Source organism: Salvelinus sp. IW2-2015, linkage group LG5 (assembly GCF_002910315.2).
Source record: "Salvelinus sp. IW2-2015 linkage group LG5, ASM291031v2, whole genome shotgun sequence".
Classification (NCBI taxonomy): domain Eukaryota; kingdom Metazoa; phylum Chordata; class Actinopteri; order Salmoniformes; family Salmonidae; genus Salvelinus; species Salvelinus sp. IW2-2015.
The window spans coordinates 8,529,780-8,554,880 of record NC_036844.1 but is presented as its reverse complement, the minus strand read 5'-3'; the positions used below and the strand labels follow the sequence as shown (position 1 = coordinate 8,554,880).

Here is a 25,101-nt window from a genome sequence, read left to right as displayed (position 1 = left end):
GTAGTCGGCTGAAACGTTCCGAACCCCTTCGGTAGCACGGGACGGGAACAGAGAGTATTATTATCTTCCCTGTTGCTAGCGAGCATGTTTACAACATGTTTGTTGTCCTCCCTCAGATCGCAAAAAACGAAGGTTGTTAACCTACTGTATGTGAGTGACGATGGCCTCAATGTTAGAGTAGTTGGCCAGAACCGTGGGCAGGAGGGAGTTGTCATGGACACATGCTCCTTGGTGACATGGACCTTGGTCGGTCCACAGATCATAGGCAGACCAAAATCTCTCACCATCGAGCTGCCCACCATGATGGTGGTCGTGATGGAATCCGATGGGGAAGCAACCTGTTGAACTGTGGTTGCCGTGGCCGTGAGGAGGTGCCACTGGGCGGGCCGCCGGCTGTTGGTAAACACCCAGGATCCGTGCTTTTAATTGATGTCTCTCTCCTCCTTCCCCTCCCGGGGCTGGTAGGTCCGACATCAAGGGTGGCAAACCAGTTTGATAACTGGATTGAATCTTCTTGGATAGATGAAGGGTGCCCAGACTGCCTCCCCAATCTCTTACACCTTGTGAGTGTCCAGTCTGCCATGGGCCACGAAGTTGAGTTTAACGTCTGTCCGTTGGATTGGGACAGATGACGTCTGTTTCTATATGAGGTACACCTGGGAATGGAAATGAAAATAATACTCATATAGAAACAGACGTCATCTGTCCCAATCCAACGGACAGACGTTAAACTCAACTTCGTGGCCCATGGCAGACTGGACACTCACAAGGTGTAAGAGATTGGGGAGGCAGTCTGGGCACCCTTCATCTATCCAAGAAGATTCAATCCAGTTATCAAACTGGTTTGCCACCCTTGATGTCGGACCTACCAGCCCCGGGAGGGGGAAGGAGGAGAGAGACATCAATTAAAAGCACGGATCCTGGGTGTTTACCAACAGCCGGCGGCCGCCCAGTGGCACCTCCCTCACGGCCACGGCAACCACAGTTCAACAGGTTGCTTCCCCATCGGATTCCATCACGACCACCATCATGGTGGGCAGCTCGATGGTGAGAGATTTTGGTCTGCCTATGATCTGTGGACCGACCAAGGTCCACTGTCACCAAGGAGCATGTGTCCATGACAACTCCCTCCTGCCCACGGTTCTGGCCAACTACTCTAACATTGAGGCCATCGTCACTCACATACAGTAGGTTTAACAACCTTCGTTTTTGGCGATCTGAGGGAGGACAACAAACATGTTGTAAACATGCTCGCTAGCACAGGGAAGATAATAATACTCTCTGTTCCCSTCCCGTGCTACCGAAGGGGTTCGGAACGTTTCAGCCGACTCATTGCCCTGAACAAGTATTGCCTGATTAACACGTACCTGATCAACAGGAATGTCTGTTTTTGTGACAACTTTGATTTGCTGTGGGAGAAACCAGCACTTTTTAACAGAGACAGGATTCACCCTAGCCGTAGGGGTTCCAGGATTATTTCCAGCTGTTGGATTCTAGCTTGAAATATACTTATTCACGTCACCATACTAGAATTTATTGATTAATTTACATGTACACTACCTGTCAAAACTTTGGGGTCACTTAGAATTGTCCTTGTTTTTGAAAGAAAAGCCTATTTTTTGTCCATTGAAATAACATCAAATTGATCAGAAATATAGTGTAGACATTGTTAATGTTGTAAATGACTATTGTAGATGGAAACGGCAGATTTTTTTATGGAATAGTTACTTTCCACAAAGCATAWTTAAAACTATAGTTATCCCAGGTCTGCTCCACACTGCCCTCTCCCACCTGGACAACTCCATAGTGCCTTCCAAGCTCAYCACTAAGCTAAGGACCCTGGGACTGAACACTTCCATCTGCAACTGGATCCTGAACTTCCTGACGGGCCACACCTAGGTGGTGAGAGTAAGCAACAACACATCCGCTAAACTGACCATCAACACGGGGATCCCTCAGGGGTGCGTGTTTAGTCCCATCCTGTACTCCCTGTTCACCCATGACTGCGTGGCCATGCACAACTCCAACACCATCATTAAGTTTGCAAACGACACGACAGTGGTTGGCCTGATCACCGACAACATTGAGACAGCCTATAGGGAGGAGGTCAGTGACCTGGCAGTGTGGTGCCAGGACAACAACCTCTCCCTCAATGTCAGTATGACAAAGTAGCTGATCGTGGACTACAGGAAATGGAGGGCAGAGCATGCCTCCATCCACATCGACAGGGCTGCAGTGGAGCAGGTCAAGAGCTTCAAGTTCCTTGGCATCAACTAAGGAATTATCATGGACCACACACACCAACACAGTCATGAAGAAGGAACGACAACGCCTCTTCCCCCTCAGGATCCTGAAAAGATTTGGCATGGGCTCTCAGATTCTCAAAAAGTTCTACAGCTTCACCATTGAGGGCATCTTGACTGGCTGCATCAGCACTTGGTATGGCAACTGCTTGGCATCTGGCTGCAATGCGCTACAAAGGGTTGTGCGTATGGCCCAGTACATCACTGGGGCCAAGCTCCCTGCCATCCAGATCCTCTATACCAGGTGGTGTCAGAGGAAGGCCCTAAAAATTGWTAAAGACTCCAGCTACCCAAGTCATAAACTATTCTCTCTGCTACCGCATGGCAAGCAGTACTGATGCACCAAGTCTGGAATCAACAGGACCCTGAACAGCTTCTACCCCCAAGCCATAAGACTGCCAAATAGTTAGTTAAATAGTTAACCAAATAGATACCCGTACTATCTGCATTAACCCTTTTTGCACTAACTCTTTTGACTCATCACATGTGCTGCTGCTACTGTTTATTATCTATCATGTTGCCTAGTCACTTTACCCTTACCTACAGTGGCATGCGAAAGTATTCACCCACCTTGGCATTTTTCCTATTTTATTGCTCTACAACTTGGAATTAAAATTATTTTTGGGGAGTTTCTATCATTTGATTTACACAACATGCCTACCACTTTGAAGGTGCAAAATATTTATTATATAATATTTTTATTGTGAAACAATTTTATTTATTGTGAAACAAAAAAGAAATAACAAAAAAAAACTGAACTTGAGCGTGCATAACTATTCACCCCCCCAAAGTCAATACTTTGTAGAGCCACCTTTTACAGCAATTACAGCTGCAAGTCTCTTGGGGTATGTCTCTATAAGCTTGGCACATCTAGCCACTGGGATGTTTGCCCATTCTTCAAGGCAAAACTTCTCCAGCTCCTTCAAGTTGGATGGGTTCCACTGGCGTACAGCAATCTTTAAGTCATACCACAGATTCTCAATTGGATTGAGGTCTGGGCTTTGACTAGGCCATTCCAAGACATTTAAATGTTTCCCCGTAAACCACTCGAGTGTTGCTTTATCAGTATGCTTAGGGTCATTGTCTGGAAGGTGAACGATCGTCCCAGTCTCAAATCTCTGGAAGACTGAAACAGGTTTCCCTCAAGAATTTCCCTGTATTTAGCGCCATCCATCATTCCTTCATTTCTGACCTGTTTCCCAGTCCCTGTGATGGTGTTCTCGGGGTGATGAAGGGTGTTGAGTTTGCGCCAGACATAGTGTTTTCCTTGATGGCCAAAAAACTACATTTTTGTCTCATCTGACCAGAGTACTTTCTTCCATATGTTTGGGGAGTCTCCCACATGCCTTTTGGCGAACATCAAACATGTTTGCTTATTTTTTTCTGGCCACACTTCCGTAAAGCCCAGCTCTGTGGAGTGTACGGCTTAAAGTGGTCCTATGGACAGATACTCCAATCTCCTCTGTGGAGCTTTGCAGCTCCTTCAGGTTTATCTTTGGTCTCTTTGTTGCCTCTCTGATTAATGCACTCCTTGCCTGGACTGTGAGTTTTGTTGGGCGGCCCTCTCTTGGCAGGTTTGTTGTGGTGCCATATTCTTTCAGTTTTTTAATAATGGATTTAATGGTGCTCCGTGGGATATTCAAAGTTTCTGATATTTTTTTATAACCCAACCCTGATCTGTACTTCTCCACAACTTTGTCCCTGACCTGTTTGGAGAGCTCCTTGGTCTTCATGGTGTCGCTTGCTTTGGTGGTGCCCCTTGTTTAGTGGTGTTGCAGGCACTGGGGCCTTTCAGAACAGGTGATATATATACTGAGATCATGTGACAGATCATGTGACACTTAGATTGCACACAGGTGGAATTTTATTTAACTAATTATGTGACTTCTGAAGGTAATTGGTTGCACCAGATCTTATTTAGGGGCTTCATAGCAAAGGGGATGAATACATATGCACGCACCACTTTTCCGTTTATATTTTTTCACTTCACCAATGTGGAATATTTTGTGTATGTCCATTACATGAAATCCAAATAAAAATCTATTTAAATTACAGGTTGTAATGCAACAAAATAGGAAAAACGCCAAGGGGGAGAATACTTTTGCAAGGCACTGTATACGTCATATCTACCTCAATTACCTCATACCCCTGTAAATAGCCAAGTTATATTTACTCATTGTATACTTATTCCTTGTTATAATTTTTTTCTCTCTGCATTGTTAGAAGGGCTTGTAAATAAGCTTTTCGCTGTTAGCCTACACCTGTTGTTTGACGAAGCATGTGACAAATATAATTCAATTTTTTTTACTTGATTTGACTGCTCTAACCTGTGAAGACAGGAGGGAGGATGGACATTTACATTTTTGGCAGAAGATCGTGGCTTGTTTGTAAGCTACTCAGTGTTCTCTCCAGGCAGGCACACGGTAAACAGAGAATAGCTCATCTACATGCACCACAGACGCAGGGAGAGAGGAAGCTGCACGCACAGTTGTACTCCACTGGCTTATGGCTTTCACAGCTTACTCACTTATTTCCTATAAATGCAGAAAGAGAAAGCAATAATAAGAGCTTATATCTGAAGTGAACGTAACATCACTCAGTATTCCGGAATGCTGTAAATAAGTATTTATTTATTAATTTATTCTTTATTAATTTTTTTTAATGAGTCATCTACAAATAGGAGAGAACTGACACATTGTGGAAATACTAAATTACCTAGCATATATCTAGTTAGTGGTTAGATACAGTGGGAGAACAAGTATTTGATACACTGCCGATTTTGCAGGTTTCCTACTTACAAAGCATGTAGAGGTCTGTAATTTTATCATAGGTACACTTCAACTGTGAGAGACGGAATCTAAACAAAAATCCATAAAATCACATTTTATGATTTTTAAGTAATTAATTTGCATTTTATTGCATGACATAAGTATTTGATCACCTACCAACCAGTAAGAATTCCGGCTCTCACAGACCTGTTAGTTTTTCTTTAAGAAGCCCTCCTGTTCTCCACTCATTACCTGTATTAACTTCACCTGTTTGAACTCGTTACCTGTATAAAAGACACCTGTCCACACACTCAATCAAACAGACTCCAACCTCTCCACAATGGCCAAGACCAGAGAGCTGTTGTAAGGACATCAGGGGATAAAATTGTAGACCTGCCAAGGCTGGGATGGGCTACAGGACAATAGGCAAGCAGCTTGGTGAGAAGGCAACAACTGTTGGCGCAATTATTAGAAAATAGAAGAAAATAGAAGAAGTTCAAGATGATGGTCAATCACCCTCGGTCTGGGGCTCCATGCAAGATCTCACCTCGTGGGCATCAATGATCATGAGGAAGGTGAGGGATCAGCCCAGAACTACACGGCAGGACCTGGTCAATGACCTGAGAGAGCTGGGGACACAGTCTCAAAGAAAACCATTATAACACACTACGCCGTCATGGATTAAAATCCTGCAGCGCACACAAGGTCCCCCTGCTCAAGCAGGCGCATGTCCAGGCCCGTCTGAAGTTTGCCAATGACCTCTGGATGATCCAGAGGAGGAATGGGAGAAGGTCATGTGGTCTGATGATTCAAAAATAGAGCTTTTTGGTTCTAAACTCCACTCGCCGTGTTTGGAGGAAGAAGAAGGATGAGTACAACCCAAGAACACCATCCCAACCGTGAAGCATGGAGGTGGAAACATTCATTCTTTGAGGATGCTTTTCTGCAAAGGGACAGACGACCTGACTCAGCACGTATTGAGGGGAGGATGGAGGATGGGCCATGTATTGCGAGATCTTAGCCAACAACCTCCTTCCCTCAGTAAGAGCATTGATGATGGGTCGTCGTGGCTGGTCTTCCAGCATGACAACGACCCGAAACACACAGCCAGGGCAACTAAGGAGTGGCTCCGTAAGAAGTATCTCAAGGTCCTTGGAGTGGAGGATTCAGTACCAAATATTAAGTTCTGCTTTTCTGATGTATCAAATACTTATGTCCTTGCAATAAAATGCTAATATATTACTTAAAATCATACAATGTGATTTTCGGGGATTTTTGTTTAGATTCCGTGCTCTCACAGTTGAAGTGTACCTATGATAAAAATTACAGACCTCTACATGCTTTGTAAGTAGAAAAACCTGCAAAATCGGCAGTGTATCAAATACTTGTTCTCCCCACTGTTAATCACATGGGTGATATTAATAGGGCCAGGAGTTTTTCCTGACCAAGCGTCCTCACCAGGAAAAACTCTGGGCTCTATACCGAGACTGGTCTTGAGTACTACAACACTGGAGTGTAGTATTCTGTTGTTACAGTGCGGTAATGGTATGCTGTCCCAACCTAGTCTCAGAGCATTTTGTATAATTCTGTATCTAAATCCGAGAAACTACGTTTAGTATGATATGTTACGATTGGTATGGTATKTATTCATTTGTGGATGTCCATCATCCATTTCGTAAGATGTGCTACAAATTACAATTTGTATTATATGTTACGAATTTGAAAATGTACAATATGTAAAGAATATGCAAAACGTAGGAAATGTTACGAATGCTATGTCGGTGCTAATGTTAGCTAGCTTGCTAACGTTAGCTAGGCTAGGGGTTAGGGTTAAGTTTCGGAGATAGGTTAAAGAGTTTAAGTAACTATCTGTCTTTTGTAACCATACCAMACGTAACATATCATACTAATTTGAGTAACCTGCTTTTACATGTACTATATTATGTCTAGTCTATGAGACCAGGCTGGCTGTTCTGTAGCCTACCTGCCTATGTCCTTGGCTGCCTGTTCATTGGGGCAGTTGATGAGGAGGACAGAGTGGTGTCCAGGTACGTAGCTCCCCATGAAGGTAGAATGGAGCTGGACACACAGGGCCCTCAGCATGGGATACATGGACATGGTCAACACCATTCCCTGGAGAAGAGGACGGAAGGGAGAACAACAATACAATTCACTTTAATACAATCGCAAGATGTCACCCACACAGTAACAAATTGCTGTAAATTTACAGCAAMATTTCACTGTGAGGTACTGTAATTCTAAATTACAGTACCGTGCTGTTCCGCTACACTGATTTAGAATTACAGCAGCATACTGTGAATTATGGTACATTGTGGGAAAATGTTGTGGGGCGAAATAATCTCAGGCTCATTATCATATTTTGAGGATTGCCTWGAAAGGGGCTATATTTGTTGCACCCATTAGCGAGAATTATCTATTTTGCTCTGTAGTAAGTGCCAGTTTAGAAACTTTTGTTAAGGCCTCTACCTCTACCTCTCGCTAAGTGCAAGCGATATATAACAGTAAATATTAATTGGTATACTGTAATATACAATTACATATTCACTGTTAGCAATTGCTGTAATTGTATTACAATACAATTTAACAATAAAGTACTGTATTACTGTTTTGCTATACATTTMCTGCAGTGTTTCGTAAATGATGGGGCATTGTGGGAAAATGTTGTTTGAGAGGAAAGAATAGCTGGCTCATTAACACATTTTAWGTGGCTATATTTGTTGCACCCGTTAGTGAGAATGCTGTACCAATTGAACTGATTTAAAGTACAGTATATAGGGTAAAGATCAGAGTGACAGTGGGTCTTAAACCTCTAATGGTTGAATATTAACCCTCCTGTTATGTTTGTGTCATGTTAATTAATTCTGTGATCSCGGTCCACAATGACCACCCCATTATAGCTGATTATAAATCCATAATAATACATATATTATTATTATTATTATCACCTAATGTTGTGTTAGATCTTTTTATCAACTTAAGTTATTGTGAACATTACAAGTTTTGAACTTCTATTTGCTGTTTATGGCCTGTAGGCCTCACTGACCTGAGCTCATACAACTCGTTTTTCAGTAGAAAAAGCATAATGTATGGATTATTTTGACTTTAACAAATACTCCGATGAAACATATTGTGCTATTTATCACAGACTACTTTGTGTCAAAGTTTAACAAGGACTCTCTCCTCCTCACCAGTGTCATGATCAAAGATATGATCAAGAGCCTCACATACAGTATATCGTTTGGTCATTGTGCTGCCACTGAATGAATTGTGAGCAAGGCCTCAAAAAAGCTGCATATATCAGAGCTGCGAGAAAAGTTATTTATATTATTGAAACAATGTTGCGATTGTTTGTGAGAATGCCAACAGGTGTGGTTCCCRTGGGGGAAAGATTCTATTGGGGAAAGTTTCCTGTTGGGGTTGCCATGGAAGCCAAGAAGGGGAGTGAGGTGTGTGTGTGCTCAAACACACATGCATGTGGGGGTCTGGGAGAGGAAGTGTGTCCATCTGATGAATGGGCTTGTGCCTGAACTCAATTTTAGACACTAATTGTAGTCTCACCCGTTCATTTCTAACGACCGGTCATTTTTGTATTACAAAAGTTAAATAAAACACCAAAAATCGTATGAAAAGCATCAAAATATATTTGGTGTGTTCAGATGCCCTGTGTGGACAAAGTCATGGAACCTTATGACAATCAGATTAAATAAACTACATTTTTCAGAGAGGAAAACTTGTAAATCGGTTCATTTCGACCAGAACACAGCAGGAAGGTTAAGCAGTGTCCTTTTGATTTGTTTTGCCGTGTAATCACTGCCAGTTTGGAAGCCTTTGTTTAGGCCTCTAAAAGCTATTAAACACCAACTATTCATAAATTTGCTGTAATATACAAATACCTAGCAGCCAGCCTGCTTGCACTCATCCCATGTGATTACCGTAAAATACCAACATGATTACAGTAGCATTTGTTTTCTTACATTATAGTAGGCTCATTTCACAGTTTTGTACTGTCAGTCATTGCTCTGCATTTTACAGTTACTTACAGGAAGCTGGTGGCAAGTTAATGTGAATATTACAGTAACGTACTTTGCACTAGCCAGAGATGGGAAAGATACATCCAAAAGGTATGTTATTACAAATACTGGATATTTCGAAGACCAATGTATCCTTAACTAAAACAACATTCCCAGTAACAGATACAGATTTGTTTTACTTGCTATGACAGTAGCACTGACTGGGTGTTGCTCTGGACAAGAGTGTCTGCTAAATGACCAAAATGTATTTTAGGCCAGTGACATACAAATTACAAAATAGGTATTGGAAGTATTGAAATACCTATTTCAAATACATGTAACAGAAATACTGCCCGTCATTGGCACTAGCTACCTGCACTGTATATCTAAAACAGTTTACTAACCACTCTGCTTCCAGTAATGCACTGTAAATTCTAGAAATACAGCATGTTACTGTAGTCAGRTGTTCCATTAATATGCTGTAAATTTATGTTACAGTAAAAATCCTGTAAACCTACAGTAATTTACTGTACATTTACAGTAACCTTCTGGCTACTGTACTGCCTGTAATTTCTTTTWAAAATGACAGGAAATGTTTTACAGTGCACCTTGAGGTGGTAGTAATGATGATGACATAACAAACATAATACTTTTACATATTCTTTTATTTAACATTTATTTACTCAGAATAACTTTTTCTCCAAGGGAGAACCATGTTGCCCTTAATCACAGATCTAGTATTAGATACAGTACCCTATCGCAACTCCTAATCTGAACCATTAGTGAGCTGAACAAAACCTAACCCTGCATCAGTGTTTATAGGGACATATTTCACATATATGCCTACATCACATCTCTGAGTTGAGGTCACTTCAGGACAGGTTGTGAAAGGATTCRGGGCATGGCCCTGACCCTGACGATCATTCATTGGTAGTGAACAAAGCAAGGTATTATCAATTTAACTGTTCTCTCAGAATGCTGGAATGCTGTGTCCGGGATACAGCTTGGTGACTCTCTCTGTCCACTATCCTCTTATTATTGCACTGCCACAGCTGAATGGTTAGTTGGAACAGATGGTGGCCAATTTATAATCCTCTCTCTCTCTCTCTCTCTGCAGCTCCTGTCCCTGCTTCATTGCAAGCGGCATGGTATGAGATGGAATGATTGGCATTTCACTCAATATTAAAGTGGCCCCCCTCCCCGTCCAAAACATCCGCCAATATTTTTTATAATACTACAGACGCATTTCACGTAGGCTAATTAAATACATCTGACTAGGCCTATTTGGTGAGGGTTGCCCCATATAATTTAACTGATTTTATATAGCTAATTGTTTTACTTATTGCTACAAAACTGCATCCAACGCGTAAATAATTTGCCACCTGCTGGATACATTATATAATTTTATTCAACAAAATAATGAACTTACCATACAGATCACGAACAATCCCAAACGACAGAGAGTTTGAGCTAGGGACTCCTTGTGAAATCGTGGGTACAGCCAGTCCATTTTACTGCCAGTAGCAAATGTCAATCCGACCGAGTTATTCAAACTGTCAGGTCCGGGAGAGAGTGAGGTCGAGAACAGAGGCACCTTGTGCGCTCAATTTGTCCTGGAGAAGGGGARAGTAGGCTGCTAACTTCTAGGCAGCTATGTGCTTACCCTCACCTACCAATACAGTTCTCACTTCATAGTCCGTGAATAATTTATTGTGAATAATAGTCTATTTTGAATGTACAAAATCTGCAAAAGTTAACTCRCTTTTCTGCTGGATAAACCACATTTCGGTGGATCAGCGCAGTGGCAACAAGAATCCGCTTGTCATTGGATGTTTGACACTTCCTGATACAACAGCGTCCAACCAAACACCGGTTTCGCCCTAGGTCGCTACCCGAACCCCTGTCATAAGCAGTTTTTGCGACGTAATAAACAAGTGCTTTTCGTTGGATGCGAGATAGTGAATAGAGTGTGCAGATTAGGAATATAAATGGTTTATTTTTTGTGGGCGAGGCTATACTGTAGGCCCGCTTGTTTGACAGGAACAATTGAGTAAATCTGCCAAAAATATGCACAATGAAACCGCTCCATTGACCTGCAAACCAACATCAGGGCCATGGCATCAACAACACAATAATGGTTGAGTTTATTGAACACGCAATTCATAATTATAAAATATATAAATATGTTATGATAAACAAAGACATAATGACATGCCCTAAAAATATTGCCACAACCTAATCCCACACTCTGAATATATAGATAATTTGAGGAACTTGGTTTTCTTTATCATAGGCATCAGACATCTTCCTCCATTAATCAAGACACTGGCTTCTTTCAGATTCTCTATCCTGGCTTCACCCAGTTTGGGACAAGGGTAGAGAATTGGAATGTAGCCACATACTTCCTCCTATAACCCACAGAGGACATGGTGGAGGACTTTGGCAGGGCACACCTTTAAATGAAAATAAAATCAAATGTATTTATGAAGCCCTTTTTACAGCAGTAGATGCCACAAAGCGATAAACAGAAAACCAGCCTTAAAAACTGATTCGGGATCGGTGTCCATTCCACGGGACGGTTGAGCTAACGTAGGCTAATGCGATTAGCATCAGGATGTAAGTAACAAGAACATTTCCCAGGACATAGACATATCTGATATTGGTAGAAAGCTTAAATTGTTGTTAATATAACTGCACYGTCCAATTTAGAGTAGCTATTACAGTGAAAGAATACCATGCTATTGTTTGAGGAGAGTGCACAATTTTGAACATGAAAAGTTAATAAACAAATTAGGTACATTTGGGCAGTCTTGATACAACATTTTGAACAGAAATACAATGGTTSATTGGATCAGTCTAAAACTTTGCACAGACACTGATGCCATCTAGTGGCCACAATCTAAATTGCACMTGGGCTGGAATAATACATTATGGCCTTTCTCTTGCATTTCAAAGATGATGGTACAAAAACGATATAAAAGAATGGTTGTTTTCTTCTTTGTATTATCTTTTACCAGATCTATTGTGTCATATTCTACTAGATTYCTTTCATATTTCCATAAACYTCAAAGTGTTTCCTATCAAATGGTACCAAGAAAATGCATATCCTTGCTTCAGGGCCTGACCTACAGGCAGTTAGATTTGGGTATGTCATTTTAGGTGAAAATTGACATCCTTAAGAGGTTTAAACCACAAACAGCAAGCAATGCAGATGTAGAAGCACGGTGAGTAGAAAGGCAGAAACCTAGGAGGAGGAACCAGGCACTGAGGGGTGGCCGGTCCTCTTCTGGCTGTTCCGGGTGGAGATAAGAGTACATGGCTGTTAAGGCCGGATTGCTCTTCAAGATGTTCAAATGTTCATAGATGACCAGCAGGGTCAAATAATAATCACAGTGGTTGTAGAGTGTGCAACAGGTCAGCACCTCAGGCGTAAATGTCAGTTGGCGTTTCATAGCCGAGCATTCAGAGGTCGAGACAGCAGGTGCAGGAGAGAGAGAGAGAGGGAGAGAGAGAGAGACAAACAGCAGGTCCAGTGAACAGGTCAGGGTTCCATAGCCGCAGGCAGAACAGTTGAAACTGGAGCAGCAGCACAACCAGGTCGACCGGGGACAGCCAGGAATCATCAGGCCAGGTAGGCCTCAGACACTATGTTCCCGTCCGAGGGTACCCCCGGACAAGGCCAACCAGGCCCTGATATAACCCCACCCACTTTGCCAAAGCACAGCCCCCACACCACTAGAGAGAATATCAACAGACCACCAACTTACTACCCTGAGACAAGGCTGATTATAGCCCAGGAAGACCGCACAAACCCGAGGGGGCGCAAAACCGGACAGGAAGATCATATACAAACACAGATAAGCTACTGTAACTAAGATCCTGCTGGTAGAGAAGAGGTCATAAACATATACAGTCAGTTGTCATAAGCTAACAACAATAATTGTATGACTGTTTATGGCATTTATCTATCATAGTTATAACCATATCATGTAGCTACTGGTTCTTTCCACGAAATGAGTGYCTTTTGCCTCCCTTTGATATTTTAAGTAGAAATTGTGCACCAATATTGCATTTTAAAAGCCCTGTTATATTAAATGAAGTGTCCATTAATATACACCACTTGGAACATTCAATAAATCTGATATTTATATATGAAAAAATTATTCATTTTGACATGTCCCTCCATCAACCCTGTGTCACTTCTTGGAAGGTTTCAACCCACTTAATCCAAAAATGTCACCATCATTGTGACGCCCTAATTATTTTGTTGCTTTGACATGTGATTAATGATTCATTCACTACTGTTCCTCATTCTATATTTAACCTTGTTACGTAAACTGAACTTKAATTTATTATGGTGAAACTAGTCCTTTCTTTTTTTCCCAAAAGAAACATTGGACACCTAATCGTCAAATCATAGTGTAAAAGCAGGTGAACTGGTTTTACTCTTTTTGGCCATTTTGGTGTTTGCGGTGGAAAACTGAGCAGGTCAAGCATAACACATCAAACCTCTTACCCAGAGAATGACAGCCTGGTGTGACATTCAATTGCCACTCCCTGTTTCACACAACAGTGTTCCATTCCCTGTCACAGTCAACACTGTAACTTTATTTGGCAATTAATACACACTTACTACAGTCATTTTTTATTTATTTAACCTCTTGGGATTGGATTTTTTTTAAATTAAGTTGAACATTTGCTATTTATGACAGAATGTTAAAATTATATGAAATCWAATTTTACTTCGTTAAAGGCACCGAAATGGAAGGATGTCCCTGTTATGATTAAGATGGCCTGGTGATAAATAAAGGATGGAGCAGAGAAGATGATAAATAAAAGGATAAACAGCTCCATGATTGTGACATGGTTAAGTTGTAGTTGGCAGTAGACAGTCAACTGACTTCTGCTTCAGTTTAAGGACACACCTCTCAATAAAAGCCTGTCAAACCTGTAATGCCATAATGCATGGCCGCCACAAGGTGGGGGTGTATCTTCACATATCTTCTCCTTCATAATCTTGCCTTCAATGTGAAAATCAATAATTCAGGGCACTCGCTCAATCCCCATGTCATAATAGGCAATAACCAGAATATACTGTAACGAAACAGGCTTGTTMCAAGAATGAAAAGAGTGTGACTCATCCGTCCAATTCAATCTCCCTCCCCACCCATGACCCCTCCACTTTATGTGTGTGTGTGTGTTGGTATGGGTGCATGTGCGTGCATGTGTACCTACATGCGTGTGTGTGGCTGTCTAGCTGTCTCATCCTGCAACGGTGCAGATCAAAGAGTTCACAGCATTGGTCGCCACCAGGGCCACAGCYCCCAGAACCAACCAATTTACTTCCCCTCTCAGCCAACTCACACAGGCTTCATTTGAGAGGCCCGTCAGAAACAGATATAGCCACTTAAGCCACTCTTCCCTAACATGAAAGAGGAAAACCAAAATAGAGGGATGGGTGGAGAAAAAAAGAGAGAAAGGGAAAAAAGGAAGTTAGGGAGAGAGCGTTTGATCTGCTCGTTCTGGGGCATCGCTCGGTGGGGGGGTTGTTCCCTAGGAGTTCAGTAGACAGCATTTGTGGTCCCCTGGAATGTTTTTATTCTGTTTTTTCATCTTTTTTTTTTTTTATACCAGCAGGCTTAAAGTGGGATGTGGAGAGGTAAATAATGAGGCCACAGGTCCCAATTTTTTTTTAAATTATTATTATTTTTTTCACAGTGGAAGAAGTTAAAGAGAGAATAGGGAAAGCGGGATGAGGGGGAAAATGGTGAGTAGTGACAAAGGAGATGAGACAATAATAGAGAAGGTGAAGAAAGATACATCTAAAGAACGAGTGTAGGGAGTCAAGAGGCAGAGGGCGGCAGATGAGGGCTGAGAAAAGAGAGTAATAAATAATGAAGAGAGAGAAGAAAGTAAAGGAATCATGAAAAGAGCAGCAGAACAGCCAGAGGAGACAGGGTGAATAGCGAGATCGTGGGTGACCTTCAAAACGGTTCTCTCTCCTCCCTCTATCTGTGTGTAGGTTGAAGRAGGGAGGGATTGGGGTGGAAGGGCGGAGTGGTATGTAGGGGGGTCAGGTGAGGCCTAACGAAGGGTATTCCCCGGTAGCGATTGGAGCTAAAGGAAGAGGAGCCCCCCCTTCCCCCACACACACTCTTCCTGGACAGAGTGAGTAAGCCATCCATCATGTGATTCCTGAGGTTGGTTGCTGCRTTGCTTCCTGTACAGCTGCAGACCCTGAATGATGACTCAACCACATCCACAACCACTAACTGACTGGCTGTGACAATAACTGTTACAATAATGCCACTGCTCTCTCTGTGCTGCCTGTTTGCCTGCTTGTCTGGCTSGGACAATGACCACCAGGGTATTCAATGATATTCCTCCCCAACCCTGCATACATTTGGTAGACCATTTCTTCATGTTACTGTGAACTACATTTGTGCCGTTTTCATGTTTTCTGACCACAGATTCTAGCTGTAATTTGGTGATCATAACCACAGCTTGAGAGAATCACCACCATCGTTTAAAAAAACACCCTCCAGGTATCCTTGCCAAAGAGAAAGAATGACTTTTTTCCGTGGACAGAAGTACAGATGAGTGACAGAGAATGAAGGTGAAAGGAAAAGAGAGAARAAGAGATACAGGAACGGTTGAGTGGTTTTGAGTTAAGACAGACAGCTCAGCAGAGGCACAAAAAAGGTCCATTTTGTTTTTACATCTTTGGTTTTACTTGTGGAGTCTGCCTGCTGCCGTGGGCGTAGGGCTTAAATCATGTCACACATGATCAGCAACAGACTAGGAGAGGAACCAGGGCTTAGAGCCARCCCCTTCCTACCGCCATGGAGGAAAAATCCATACCCTCTCAGTACACTTCCATACCATGTCATCGCCTCACTCATTGCCCCCTCTGATGGCTGTGGAACGATCTCATTACAGCTCCACTCATAATATACGCAGCCTGCGCCAAAATCACACAGGRGGGGTGGGAGGGGGATGATATTTACCTCGGATTGAAAGTTTCAGTGTGCTGGCTTATTGATCATTTGCAGTGGCGTGTACTGTGCCTTCGGGCGACAGAGTAAAGGGAAAGCAGAGCGAGAGATGGAGGGAGAGAGCGAGAGGGAGGGAGAGAGAGGGAGAAAGAGAGAGAAAGGAAGAGAGAGGAGAGACAGAAAGAGAGAGAGAGATACAATAAACATCTTCATTCCCTGTAACTGCTTAAATGCTTTGGACCCATGGGACTTCTGCAGCACAGAATGATTGACACCTCAAAATCACTTATCAACACAATCTTAAACACAAACACAAAAAACACGCGTATGCACACATGCACACACACGTGCGTACACACACAGACATTTAAAAAATCATGTGGAAACAATAAATGTGGTTTTCAGACACATTTATGAAACACACGCTTGAATAAATTACATCTAAATAATGTCACAAACACATTTTTTGTTGTTGTGGTTTTCGGACAAGTGTGAAGACTCAAACAGATTTTCACATTTTGACATGTACCCCTTATTTTTGGCACTAAACAGTCTCCATATATACAGTACTTCCATAAATATTTTTAAATGGTACCGGGGGACCTTCAGACGAGTCTTGTGAGGCCTGAGGGTATCCTAGAGAAAAACAACCGACATGTAGAGTTGAAGTCGGAAGTTTCCATACATCTTAGCCAAATACATGTAAACTCAGTTTTTCACAATTCCTGACATTTAATCCTAGTAAAAATTCCCTGTCTTAGGTCAGTCAGGATCACCACTTTTTTTTAAGAATGTGAAATGTCAGAATAATAGTAGAGAGCATAATTTATTTCAGCTTTTATTTCTTTCATCACATTCCCAGTGGGTCAGAAGTTTACATACACTCAATTAGTATTTGGTAGCATTGCTTTTAAATTGTTTAACTTGGGTCAAACGTTTCGAGTAGCTTCCCACAATAAGTTGGGTGAATTTTGGCCCATTCCTCCTGACAGAGCTGGTGTAACTGAGTCAGGTTTGTAGGCCTTCTTGCTCGCACACACTTTTTCTGTTCTGCCCACATATTTTCTAAGAGATTGGGGTCAGGGCTTTGTGATGGCCACTCCAATACCTTGACTTTGTTGTCCTTACGCCATTTTTCCACAACTTTGGAAGTATGCTTGGACTCATTGTCCATTTGGAAGACTCATTGGCGAGCGACCAAGCTTYAACTTCCTGACTGATGTCTTGGGATGTTGCTTCAATATATCCACATAATTTCCCCTCCTTATGATGCCATCTATTTTGTGAAGTGCACCAGTCCCTCCTGCAGCAAAGCACCCCCACAACATGATGCTGCCACCCCCGTGCTTCACGGTTGGKATGGTGTTCTTCRGCTTGCAAGYCTCCCCCTTTTTCCTCCAAMCATAACGATGGTCATTATGGCCAAACAGTTCTATTTTTGTTTCATCAGAYCAGAGGACATTTCTCCAAAAAGTACRATCTTTGTCCCCATGTGCAGTTGCAAACCGTAGTCTGCTTTTTTATGGCGGTTTTGGAGCAGTGGCTTCTTCCTTGCTGAGCGACCTTTCTGGTTATGTCGATATAGGACTCGTTTTACTGTGGATATAGATACTTTTGTACCTGTTTCMTCCAGCATCTTCACAAGGTCCTTTGCTGTTGTTCTGGGATTGATTTGCACTTTTCGCAACAAAGTACGTGCATCTCTAGGAGACAGAAAGCGTCTCCTTCCTGAGCGGTATAACAGCCATGGTGTTTATACTTGCGTACTATTGTTTGTACAAAGGAACTTGGTACCGTCAGGCGTTTGGAACCTTCTCCCAAGGATGAACTGTAACGCTCGTCGTATGAAGTAGACGGAGACCAAGGTGCAGCGTCGTAAGCGTTAATGATATTTAATCAAACTGAACACTGAAACAAAATAACAAAGTCGAACAAAATGAAACAGTTCTTTCAGGTGCAGACACAAAACAGAAAACAACTACCCACAAAACACAGGTGAGAAAAAGGCTGCCTAAGTATGATTCCCAATCAGAGACAACGATAGACAGCTGCCTCTGATTGGGAACCACACTCGGCCAAAAACAAAGAAATAGAAACATATAATGCCCACCCTAATCACACCCTGGCCTAACCAAAATAGAGAATAAAAACCTCTCTATGGCCAGAGCATGACAGTACCCCCCCCAAAGGTGCGGACTCCGGCTGCAAAACTTAAATCTAAAGGGGAGGGTCCAGGTGGGCATCCATTCACGGCGGTGGCTCCGGTGCGGGACGTAGACCCCCCTCCACCCGCAGATCCCTCCGCTTAGGTGGCGGCCCTGGTGCATGGACCTTCGTCACCGACCCCGGACTGGGGACCCTCTCTGCAGGCCCCGGACTGGGGACCCTCGTTGCAGACCCCGGACTGGGGTCCGTCGCTGCAGGCCCCGGACTGGGGACCGTCGCTGCAGGCCCCGGACTGGGGACCGTCGCTGCAGGCCCCGGACTGGGGACCGTCGCTGCAGGCCCCGGACTGGGGACCGTCGCTGCAGGCTCCGAACTGGGGACCGTCGCTGGAGGCTCCNTGGTGTGTGTAGGCGCACTGGAGGCTTGATGCGTGGGACCGGCACCGGTGGCACCGGGCTGATGACACGCACCTCAGGGCGAGTACGGAGAGGAGGCACAGGACGTACTGGACTGTGGAGGCGTACAAGAAGCCTGGTGCGTGGAATCGGAACCGGATACACTGGGCCGTGGAGGCGCACTGGAGGTCTCAAGCGTGGAGCTGGCACAACCCGTCCTGGCTGCATGGTTACTTTCGCCCGGCAAATGCAGGGCGCTAGCAAAGGACGCACTGGGCTGTGCAGGCACAACAGAGACACAGTGCGCAGAGCCGGCGCAGGATATTCTGGGCCGTGGAGATGAACTGGAGGCCAGATGCGCTGTGCTGGCACCATCCGTCCTGGCTGGATGCCCACTCTAGCCCGGCCGGTGCGGGGAGCTGGAATATAGCGCACCGGGCTATGAGTGCATAACACGGTGCCTGACCAGTCACACGCTCCCCACGGTAAGCACAGGGAGTTGGCTCAGGTCCCCAACCTGACTCAGCCAATCTCCTCGTGTGGCCCCCCCCCCCCCAATTTTTGGGGGGAGCTTCCTCTCGGGCTTCCGTGCTAGCCGTGACCCTTGTAAAGTTGCTCCCTCCTTGCTGCCTCCATCTGCTCCCATGGGAGGTGATCCTTCCCAGCCAAGATTTCCTCCCACGTCCAGGATCCTTTACCATTCAAAATGTCCTCCCACGTCCATTCCTGCTGACGACGCTGCTTGGTCTTTTTGTGGTGTGTAGTTCTGTAACGCTCGTCTTATGAAGTAGACGGAGACCAAGGTGCAGCGTGGTAAGCGTTCATGATATTTAATCAAACTGAACACTGAAAAAAAATAACAAAGTAGAACAAAACGAAACAGTTCTGTCAGGTGCAGACACAAAACAGAAAACAACTACCCACAAAACACAGGTGGGAAAAGGCTGCCTAAGTATGATTCCCAATCAGAGACAACGATAGACAGCTGCCTCTGATTGGGAACCACACTCGGCCAAAAACAAAGAAATAGAAACATTAAGAATGCCCACCTCTAGATCACGACCTCTGGCCTAAAAAATTGAGAATAAAACCTCTCTATGGGCCAGGCATGAATGAACAATCTTGTGGAGGTCTACAATTGTTTTTTCTGGTCTTGGCTGATTTCTTTTGAACATCCATGAGTGTCAAGCAGAAGAGTCACGAGTTTGAAGGTAGGCCTTGAAATACTCCACAGTGTACACCTCTCAATTGACTCAAAGATGCAATTGCCCTATCATCAGCTTCTAAAGCTATGCATTATTTTCTGGAATTTTCCAAAGCTGTTAAAGTGCACAGTCCAACTTAGTGTAAATGTAAATTCTGAACTCACTTGGAGATTGGTGATAGTGAATTATAGTGAATAATTGTTCCCGAACAAATTGGTTGGAAAATCTGTACTTGTGTCATCACTTAAGGTAAGTGTCTAACTGCTACAGTTTTGCTAACAAGAATTTGTGGAGTTGTTTTTGAATGATAAAAGACCTCAACCTGAAGTGTAAGTAAGAATTCGACTTCAACTGTATGTGTTGTGAGAGTATCCGAACGTGTTCCACAGAGTGTACTGAGCGCAAACAGGGGGGGGGCGGGGGGGGGGTGTTTGGACAACTACACGACACAGTTATACTCCATGAAATGTTCATGTTGTGGTTTCGACATGCCCAAATACTAGTATTAGTTGTCAGCAGTTGTTTGTCAGACCGGGTGTGAGTAAACAGTCACTTTAATATGGCAAGAAGCCCAGAAGATGAGGAGACACAGCAGTACTAAGAGACGGTGGGTATATGACAATGCAAAAAATCTTCAGGCAAAATATATAAATCCACAACCTCAAAAAGTAATGCCAAGAGAAAAAATGAATCATCCTCAAGATACAATGAAAATTCCACAAGTGGTAAGAACAGCAGGAAATAAACAACCGTCAAAGAATAATCAAAAATTAAACAAGAACAAAAACCAGAGTACCTCAGGAAAATCCAACTACGAAATTAAATGTTCACAGCATGCTGTGGGCTGGGTGTAAGCAACAAACACAGCGAGCAAAGAACTGAGGAACATAAGGGTTTAAATACCTACAAGGAATGAGGCACAGTGTGCAAAAAATAACTAGAAAAGGGAAAAGACAAAACATGGTTCAAAAAGGCGCAATGGGGGGCATCTATGATCGAAAACCTGAAACGATCCTGGGCATAGCCTGATGATTTTCATATTGTATACATGCGTGCCATTGTGCATCGTGTACAAAGACCAAACATGCACGGGATGCGCACACATGGCAATTATTCAGGTTTGCTCTTTGAAATTCAGTCAGGATTTAGTATACCCAGTGACCCCACAGGAAAGCCAATGACGTTGACCGTTAGGGCCAACACGGGGTTCTCTTACAATGTGTATTTTATTATTAAATTAATTCTTTTAATATATCACAATTGCTGTTCAACGTTTCGAAATAGGGCTGTCAAGTAAAAATTATGATTTCGATAGTAGACCTAATGGTCTCCACCCTTTTGCCCGTTAACCTTGTCATACCACCTCTGGATTACCTGGACCTCTGCTTGCACTTGACCTCTAAGAAGTCTTCATAACTTGGGCTCTCCTTGAGCCTTGACTTTTGACAATCTCTGAACTCAACTAGTATAATATACTTTGTATGATACAGTGTAGGAAGACATGCTATAAGACTCTACCAGAACAATACAGAAACACCAAAGGTGGAGCTAGGGCCTATGTCGTATATTCAAGTAACGCCTACAGTTACCTGATAAAGCTCTTTAGAGGGATCTCATGATTAAATGTACTTTTGAAGTAATATGCGTTACAAGTCATCTGCCTCACCTATTAGTCCATCTAGTGGAGGCCTGCATAGACCAACAACATGCTAACAGTCAGTAATTTGGTAACCATTGTGCTGAAATGCTTGACAATGTATTGATATCCAATGGAGAGGTATTTCTGGGTATTTATATGTATTGCTGGTTTCATCGAAACTGCCCACGTCAAGGGAGAAGCGCTTCCAAACTAACTTGTGTTGCAACCATGGTTCAGGTTATCAATCAAACTTACCGGGTTTCAACCACACTTGACATCAACGTATTTGACACTTATTTGTATTAACTTATGCTGCAGAAATTTGATTAGAAGCACTATCCAAATCACCAGGAGTAGTGATCCAATTAGGTATGCCATATCTAGAAAACCAATAGTTCAAAGGCTGGCGCCTAATATACAGTGTAATAATAGTCATACAATACATTTTCTGCTAGCAGATTTGCTATGTTGATTAATCAGGAATATTTGTTGTCTGTGGTGTGTAATGATGCCTGCACTTGACACATGTATGGAAATGTGCTTATTCCCGTTACTAAATATACATTTCACCCAATAAGAAAATGACTGTAAACTCTGTTAAATCCTGTGGATCAATTGAGGATTTTGAAAAAACCTGCATTGGTTGAGAAGAGGATGAGGGCACAAATAAATGGCAAATAGGTCTGGCTGTACAACCGATTGACAACATTAATGCAAATTGAGAAAAAGTTGACTAAACTGAATAAAAAAGAAGAAAAAACTCTTGAAAACAAAGATAAATGACAAGGAATGATAGTAAAAGCTTTGGAGCACCTTCAATAAATTCGTGCGCAAACATGCACCTCCGCTCCATCATTAATTGAATCAGATGATCTCATTCATCACAAAACCTATTGATATTGCACACTACTGTTGCTGGAACAAAATGTGTGTGTTATGGCTTATGTTATGGATTAAGAGTTACCTATCTGACAGAACACGAGAGGGTGTCTTTATATAGAAGCCTCTCCAACAAAATCCAGGTAGAAGAGAGTTCCGCCAGGGCAGCTGTCTAGCCCCTTAACTTTTTCAAATATTTACTAAGGACTTGCCACTGGCTTTGAGTGAAGCAGAGAAAACCTCTCTAAATTTATATTTTTTCAACTTGAAATTTGATGACTTTTTCCTAGAGTGACCCCAACATTAGAAAAAGTTTCAACCACGCCTTTGTTATATTTCCGTGAAGCTGTACACCACCAGGTACAAAGATGTCTTAGGGTCATTTTTTGACCCGGCAGTTTTACCACATTTACACACCACAAACACCAAAAGACACACAATAAGAAATTGAGATTATGTGTGCTACTGATTGAACTCAGCCAGCAAGCTCCTGAAAGAGGAAGATCACCATGGTTGGACAGTTAGAAAGAACAAAGCTGAGCTCCCCCCCTGCAGGCCATTCTCATCAAAGTTTGCCTTCACCCCCACCACCACTCTAGTTACCTCCCAAAGAGGAACAAATGTGGTTCTCCTGAGGCACACTGCACAAAACGGCTTGAGATCAGTGATCGTAAGGCAGAGAAACCATCATCATCCTGGACTACAACCACAAGAAAGGAGGCATGGGCAACCTGGACAAGGTTGATTGGAACTTACAGCTGCAGGAGGATGAACTGCCATTGGACCCTGGTCTATCTTCCATAACTATCATTGATGTGTCCTCATACAATGCCTTCGTGAATATGGAACAAGATCAACCGTACCGGATGCCTGATAAGCGGAACAGAGAGGAATGTGCTGGAGAAAAGCACTTGTAACCCCGCACAGATCCAAAGAGGGAGCGCCTCCCCCGCATAGCAGCCTCTGCAGCGTTGTGAAGATGTTCAGTGGGGTCTGAATCTTGTCTCTGATCCACTGAGGCTGCAGCTGGGCACATAGGGTTATAAGATACCATTGTGGGGACCAAGGGTAAAAAATGGTAAAACTAGTATTTTGTAGTGAAATTCCTCCATTGTTACATGATATTAACGAATAATATATATGTTGCATGGTAAAAAACAGTTATCAATGATTCTTATTGTTTCCCTTCAATAAAAATGTTCAAAACTACTTTCTTGCACATTTCTTCTACTTTCCCTTAGGCTATACAAGTGCTATCTCTTGCAAAAAAATATATGTTTACACTTATGCAGTACCTTTAGCATATAATAATAATAATTATAAACCTCTACTTCAGTAAATAAAACAATGATAGACAGGTGTGTTGAATAAAAACGAGTGGTGTCCACTGATTAAATGCAGTCTTTCTGCATTGTAAAAGAGGAAAACCTCAGATATTCACAACGTTATGTGCATGAACGACACGGTTGTTTCTTCACGAAAATAATTTGGTCTAAAAGTCAATTAAGATGCTGTATTTTAGGGGTTTAGGAGGCGGGTAATTTTACACATTAGGGACCAGGGGTTGTATCAGAATGGTTTAAGACAACAAGGTAACAGAGAGAAAAAAACAGGATATAAAATAAGGAGACACAAGAGCTAACTTCTTGCTCTTTTCATGGAAGCTTTTTCAACGGGTCCGCATGACGGACATATGAAAGAAGAGAGCGTGAGGCGTCTGCAGCAGTAACATATCTCCCGATGTGGGTCGCAGCTAAAGGTAATACATGCATATATGCAATACAGGATGGATAACATAAGGATGTGGATGGCTAAGAAATAAGAAATAGTTTTTTTTAAATTATAATACTTCGACGGTTAGGCTAAGTAGTAGCTTTTATACAGATGGCATTACACAATTTGCAATTCCAGCCCCAGTTGCCACATGTGAATGTCTTTCACCTGAAAAGGAAAATTGCAATCCACATGGGAGAGTTAGGACTTTTCAAATGAGTTTTCTTACATGTGAAACTCGCAAATGTGATTTGCACGTTATTGGTTTTGTCGCCTTGACTGTGACTTCACTGTAAACTGCAATTCTGATCTCCTCACAATGGAAAAAGGTTGGTGGTAAACAAGTGAACTCTTAAATGTAATTATATACGTGAAAATATATTTCGCTAATGTAAATCTAAGCTCAATCATAGTGAAACATTGTCCAATGGCCTTCACAGAGTGCAAAAACAACCTATTAGCTAAGGTCATCTTTTCAAACATTCTGTGGTCTATTATGTGTGTGGTGTTTGTGTAAGCAGTAATATGTTCCAGCCTCTCCTGCACTCCAACTTGACTTGAAACAGGAACCCGCTAACCATCAACAAACTGCTCCCACAAAGCATGTGCCATGGCCCTTGCCTTCAAAGGACTCAGAGCGAAGGCTTGTGTGCACCAAAAATTTATACACTACTACCACACCCTGTCTAACTAGCTAGCTATTTCACACCGTTCGCTTCACCCCCTTTTACCTCACTCTTCTCACAAGACCGGGCAGATCCAACTGAGTGATCCGGTCAACAGCATCAATGTAGCACAGTGTTCTTCCCTTCCCTCTCCTCGCCTACAAAACAGGGACTCTCTGAACACACAAAACAAGAGTAATCAGTTAATTTACAGTTGGCGTCATTTATCAATTGCTCGTATCCGAGGACTTTACAGATATTAGTGCATACATCTTCATACTG

The 25,101-nt window shown here is 42.7% G+C and overlaps 1 protein-coding gene across 1 annotated transcript in view; it reads right to left on the bottom strand.

Moving 5' to 3' along the window:
• Positions 1 to 11,056, bottom strand: part of LOC111963857 (protein CutA homolog) — a 31,499-nt gene extending 20,443 nt beyond the window's left edge. Inside the window, exons 1-2 of the mRNA XM_023987409.2 lie at positions 10,532 to 11,056; positions 7,056 to 7,204 (exon numbers count right to left, since the gene is read on the bottom strand). Coding sequence (XP_023843177.1) covers positions 7,056 to 7,204; positions 10,532 to 10,612 — 230 coding nt within the window. The 5' untranslated portion in view covers positions 10,613 to 11,056. The remainder of the gene's footprint in view (positions 1 to 7,055; positions 7,205 to 10,531) is intronic.
• Positions 11,057 to 25,101: the final 14,045 nt, after the last annotated feature.